Here is a 5965-nt window from a genome sequence, read left to right as displayed (position 1 = left end):
ATTAAAGCCTCGAGCACGCCAGCTTGACAAAAAAAGTTGTTGAAACCAATAATATTGTAAAATCAAAAATGTAAACACAATTAGAAATGTAGTAAATAAATAAACATATGTACACATGCACAAATATATGTGCATATATATTTATATAAATATAATATCAACAATAGACGTTGCCAAAGGCTTGACAAAACTAAAGCAAGCTATTGGCATAGAGCATAGAAAGGTATGGTCAATACCTGACAAGCATTTAAAGCAGCAATTATTTACTCGATGCCAAATGACAACAGTAGTGGTAGTAGTAACAGCAGCAGCATCAGCAGCAGCAGCTGGTGCATGAGTTAAACCAACAAACTGGAAGCAAAGCAATTCGTATACAGATCTGCGAATTCCACTCTGCAGGTAGCTTGTGGCGTTGTCGGCAGCAAGAATTCATTCAATTTGATTATTTTAGACAGGCCAGTTAAAAACTTGAGAGAGAATTAGCAAATGGAGGCGCAGTTTGGCTTAATTAAAGGCACAGCAGGGCGTTGCGGCAGGAGTCAAGCAGCAGCACGCACTGCCGAAACCCGCTCAAAGAAGTTGCAGCAGCAACAACTCAAGGCTAGGTCATAGGCAACAATGTGTGGCACACTAATTGTACAAGTGTGTGTGTTTGTGTGTGTTTTTTGGAACACGTGTAGAGCAAGTTTCTAACAAATCGAATACCTAGCCCTAACCCTAGCAATAAACTAGGCGACTGCCTGCATGCCCGACTGCCAGCTTGCCCGCGGCGCAGCGCTTGTTATTTTAATTTCCGCCTAAAAGTATGCAACAAATTGAAAGGATTACACAAAGTTTATGCAATGCAGCAGTCACCGAGCGTGGCGGCAACTTAAAACGACAAGACAAATGCGACAATTTAAGCGCGTTTTGCCCCGTTGGCGCAGCCTCTGGCTCCGGCTCCAGCTCTAGCTCTGGCTTTGGCGCTGGCTTCGGTTCTGGCTCTGACTCCCTGGCACGCAGCAACAAACTCGCGCAAATTGTTAGTGTTGCAGCCACAGCAACAGCACTAACAAAAACAAGCGAGTTCGCCTGTCAGCTGCACAATACTCTATGACAACACTCCATAGATGAAAGTCTAATCTGAGCACATCAGTTGATGTTATGATAATTAAGATTTGTGAAAGCAAAGAAAAGATTATGCTGTCATCCAATATGAAGATTGAAGCATAGAGTATTTATTCTTGGATATACCCCACTTGCTACTGGGAACAGTGTAGCACTAGAGCACAACAGCACACACACTGCATAGCATAAAATTAATGTCAAGCAAAATGGAGAAACAGCAGTAGTGCCAGCAGCAGGCAGTCGCCATCAGCAGCCCGATTCAGTTGCAGCTGCAGCTCTGGAGGCAACACCAGAACCAGCTTCGACTCCAACTGCGTCGCGATTTTATGCTCTAACTATGTTGGACGCCTCTGCAACGGCGTCAGCCAAAAACTGCGCCAAAATGATGTGGGACGTCGCTGGCTTGTTGTGGGCGTTTGTTGCACTCGCAACTTTTGTTGCATATTCAGCAGCAGCAGCAGCAGCAACAGCAATTCGCTTCTTGAAAATAAAACTTGGCAACGGCTGGCTTTGAGGCGCTAATATGATCGCATTTTGTGGCAAGTCAGCTTGCAACTGGCAAACCATAAAAACTGTGTCGATGATGTTGGCAAATTGTGCGTGGCACAGCATAAAAATGTCGCCGACATGCAACACGGCGGCGCCACGTAGCCACGCAGCTTAATTGACATCCCATAGGTCAAAGCGTGTCTCTATACAAGCTAAGGAGAAAGGGAATAGGGCATGCGTATGCCATTGCCATTTGCCATTTGCCATTTGCCATTTGCCATTCGCCATTCGCCATTTGCTCATTTGCTTATAGATAACATATGTAGATGACACCATTAAGGTGGCAAGTGGCATGCAGATGCAGCTTTGTCAGCTCCCTTGACGCTCTAATGAGTGCATATTGTGCACTGCCAGCCTCTGTATTTGCAAATGAGGCTTTGTTCTCGAAGCCTTTTGGGCTACCCGAAAAATTAGTGAGAAATCAATGCAACAACTCACAAAAGCTCAAAGCTCTTGTCATTTCGGGCACGTCGCACACCAACATTAAAGCCAACACGAAGAGTGGGCGGCTGACTGGGCTGAGTTTATGAACCCTTTTTTTTTTTGAATTGTAGCGGAACTGACCCCGACACGGTCGTATTTTGGGTTTGAAAAGCACTTAAGCTGTATTTTGCATGTTTTTTTTTTTTGGGTAAGCATCTTAACTTCGAGTTTTCACTTTTTGTGCGTGCTGATGTTTTGTTGTGCTCCCGGTTATTTAATGAGTCATGTGCTTGAAGGTAATTCATAAATACTTAATTATAACTTGCTGCCCGGAGCAACCGACGGACCCCAACTTATCAGCTCGTACACGATTTGTATGATTTCATCCACGTTGATGTTCTTTTGGCTCAGTCTGCCCAACGGGGCCTGCAGGTCCTTTGAATGCTGCAATAAGTTGCTACGTATGAAATTTTAATGCTCAGTCGCAGCGTAAACTGCACTCACCCGGGCCGCGCTCACCAGCTCCCTGAACTCCTTGTCTTGCAGCGCCTTATAGAACTTGGCAAAGTCGCCGCCCTCCCGCACCTTCCGCGCCATCAGACTGTAGAACTGAGCACGCGGCAGACTCTGCACTGCCTCGTGCAGAAAGGTACTCAGATCACGACGCAGCATCAGCTCCACGGGCACAAGCCGCGACAGCTGCAAGCCACGCAGCCTGTTGGGCAGCTTGTCCACCACGCTGGTCACATCGTAGCCCGAGCCGTACTCCGTCACATAGTCAATCAGATCGGCAAAGTCCGGCGCCATGCGAATTTCCCGCCAGGTCTTGCCGAACTCATCGCTGCGCACAAACTCCACGGCCTGACGAAACTTCGGATCGAATATATAGTAACGCGCCGCTATATAGCCAATGCGGCGTCGCGGCACCAGCGCTATAAAATCCCGCAAATCAGCGCGCAGATCAGCAGCTGCCAAGCAGCAAAAAGCGCAGAGCACCAGTCCAAAGAGTAACCAACCGTTAGCCATGCCGACAATTGAACAACGTCTGTCCAAGTCGAATTCAGCCAAGCCATTTATAATGCCCATCGCGAACTATGCGACAATATTTGGCTTTGTCAAAAAGTGTCGGAGGTGCTAATTGATTGCTGAGAGAGCTGTGTGCCTGCTTAAGCGATTTATTGAACTGTAAATAGTCAATTAGCTGCCACTTTTACTTTCACCTGTCGTGACATTGTTTTGTCAACGGCAAGAATAGTTCGCTTAGAGCAAAGACGAACGCGAAATACACTAGCAAAGGAGCTGATAATAATGTTTGCCAAATTAGTGCAACTTATGACAGATTTGACAGTAAACTCTCGACCAGCTGCGACTAGAGTATTAAGCTTGAGGAGTTAACATTGCCATGCTTCATAGTACTGAAGCTGGGATGCAAAAGCAACATAGAATAACAATAGTGCTCTGGAATATCAAGAATCTACTGTAAACGAAGCAAGCTTTGCGAATTATTGTCAGCTCCGCGTTCAACCACTTTATTCAGTTAGTCAAATATAGTTTCTATTCAATGTAGTACGAAGTAATAGAGCAGATCTGTTAAATCTGTTTAAAATAAATATATTTATTATATTATATTATTGTATAATATTTTATATTTGTTTTCTACGTATATTTGTTATATGCATTTATTTATTTATATATATATATATATATTTATTTTTTTTTATTTTTTTTCATTTATATATTTATTTATACATGTTCAAAAAAATGTTAAAAAATATGAACTTCAAGCACTACATAAAATATATAAATTAAAAATTAAGTAAAAACCCTATAATTAAGATTTCAAAAATGTTAAAATCTACATAATATATATTTTTAATACATATATTTGTATATTGTTATATATAAAGTCCAACTGAGCCTTAAGTTACGATATTTTATCATACAAAATATTTTTAAAAATTTTAGCTCTATTTCAAGTTCAAAATAGAGCTAAAACTCTATAATTTATATTAAAAAATATACAAAAATAGGTTAAATTTAACGAAATAAATATATATTTACATAATTATCTACTGCTAGCCCAAGTGAGCTCCAAGTAACAATATTTTATTATAGAAAATAGTTTTTAAAAATCCAAGCATTTCTTTCACCTTCAATTTCTATACAAAAGTTGCTGCCAGATTAAAAGCAGCTGCCTTAACCACTCAATCTACGTTTCCATGGCAAAGCACACTTGTAACTATAACAGCTTTCTAGTAAAATGCTTTTCATGCCAATCTTGACCTCAATTTTAGCCACTTACTGGCCAAATATTTCCCAGATTGTGCCTACACACAAATTTGTATATATTCTTTGAAGTAATTATAGTATAGCCGTCCAAGCAGTCACAATTTGTAAGAAAGGCGTGATACCATTTGACAGAGTATTAGATTCTGGACGACTTATTGGCTAGCTTATTGCAAAATACAACAAGACTTTAACTACATTTAGAGCACACTTGGCTCGGCTCAGACTAATGCGCACACATAGAATAAACATAAACAATCAGCTTGCAAGCTAAACAACAATAAATCAAGTGTAAATTCTTTTGTCTGCCCGACTGACTGTAATTGCTCCCATTTGTGCATTAAAAATCATGATTGATTTCAGCTCAGGCAGACGCACAATAAGCTCTACTCTATCTGGCCATCTGCAATGTGTGTGCGATGTGAGCCAAAAATTAGAATTCAATTGCGTGATTTATGCAACTAGCAAATTTACGACTCGCAGGAGATTTTCCATTGCCCAGATAAATGCACTCTTCGACCAGACAAAAACAACATTTACATTTGTAATTTGCCACAGCTCACATTAAAGTCGCCAAACACGAAGCAGGAAAAACTGTTGCGGGGACTCGGAAGCCACATTCACAACTATATTCCATGTCCAGGCCATGTCTACGCCTTGGGTCGGCATCAACACTAATGCTTATCTAAATTTCTGTTAATGAAATCTACTGATAGGTCAAAGCTTTTTGCTTCCATCGTCTGACTTCCGGCATTTGGGTCAAAAAGCGGCTAAACAATGGGAGAACTTGCTACAAAAATTAACAGGAGCGGTCTCATAGCGTGCCCCACAAAGAGGCCTAATTGTGAGAGAAAGTTGCTTAGGTTAGACCTTGAAAAGGTAATTTCTTAAATAATAAATATCAAAATATATATTATTTTTAATACAAAAATTATTTAATTTATAAAAAATAAAAATATCATAATAATAAATATAGCTTTAAAAAAAAATAAAAAAGAAAAGTAAACATTTTTTATATATTTATAGTTCTTCAAGCTAAAAATCAGCTAACTAAATAAATGAAATTAATTTAATACTTATTAAAAAAGAAACATATTTAAGCTTAATACAATCTATACATCTAATCAATTTTAAATATTATTATTTTATATATTGACATAACTTATTTAAAATTTAGGTACTTTTGCTGTATCAATTTATATTTTAAGGAATATATTTCTAACTTATAGTCCAATTAATAAGTCCAACTTTCCGCAGTTAATTATAATTAAGAGTCTAAAGTGTATGTTAGAAATTGTAATTAAATATTTTACTATTTACAGCTGCTGCAAAATATTTAAATAAAAGTAAGGGCAAGGATGCCAGTTCAACCTTCGCTTAGAGATTGTCAACATTTTTATAATTACGAGCAAATTCATTTTTAAATAAAAGTTTAGTTCAGTTTGTAAGTTCTTTTGGATAAATCTCTTGAGCTATAATTTGGTTCAGTTAAAATAAAATAATAAATATAGTCAAGCCAGCTCGATGCCAATCCAATTTACGATATGCGAAGGCATAAGAAAATATATTAAAATAAAATAAAATAAATATATTAATATAT

The 5965-nt window shown here is 38.8% G+C and overlaps 1 protein-coding gene across 1 annotated transcript; it reads right to left on the bottom strand.

Annotated features, from left to right (window-relative positions):
* Positions 1-2103: 2103 nt before the first annotated feature.
* Positions 2104-3447, bottom strand: LOC111594128. Its single transcript, XM_023307286.2, has 2 exons — positions 2584-3447; positions 2104-2523 (listed from the first exon to the last, which is right to left on the bottom strand). The coding sequence occupies exons 1-2, from the start codon at positions 3163-3165 to the stop codon at positions 2395-2397; spliced, it is 711 nt and encodes a 236-aa protein (XP_023163054.2). The 5' UTR covers positions 3166-3447; the 3' UTR covers positions 2104-2394.
* Between the last annotated feature and the right edge of the window lie 2518 nt (positions 3448-5965).

The sequence above is a fragment of the Drosophila hydei genome, unplaced genomic scaffold (assembly GCF_003285905.1).
Source record: "Drosophila hydei strain 15085-1641.00,03,60 unplaced genomic scaffold, DhydRS2 tig00008134-arrow-pilon, whole genome shotgun sequence".
NCBI classification, from domain to species: Eukaryota; Metazoa; Arthropoda; class Insecta; order Diptera; family Drosophilidae; genus Drosophila; species Drosophila hydei.
This window is presented reverse-complemented; position numbering and strand designations above follow the sequence as displayed.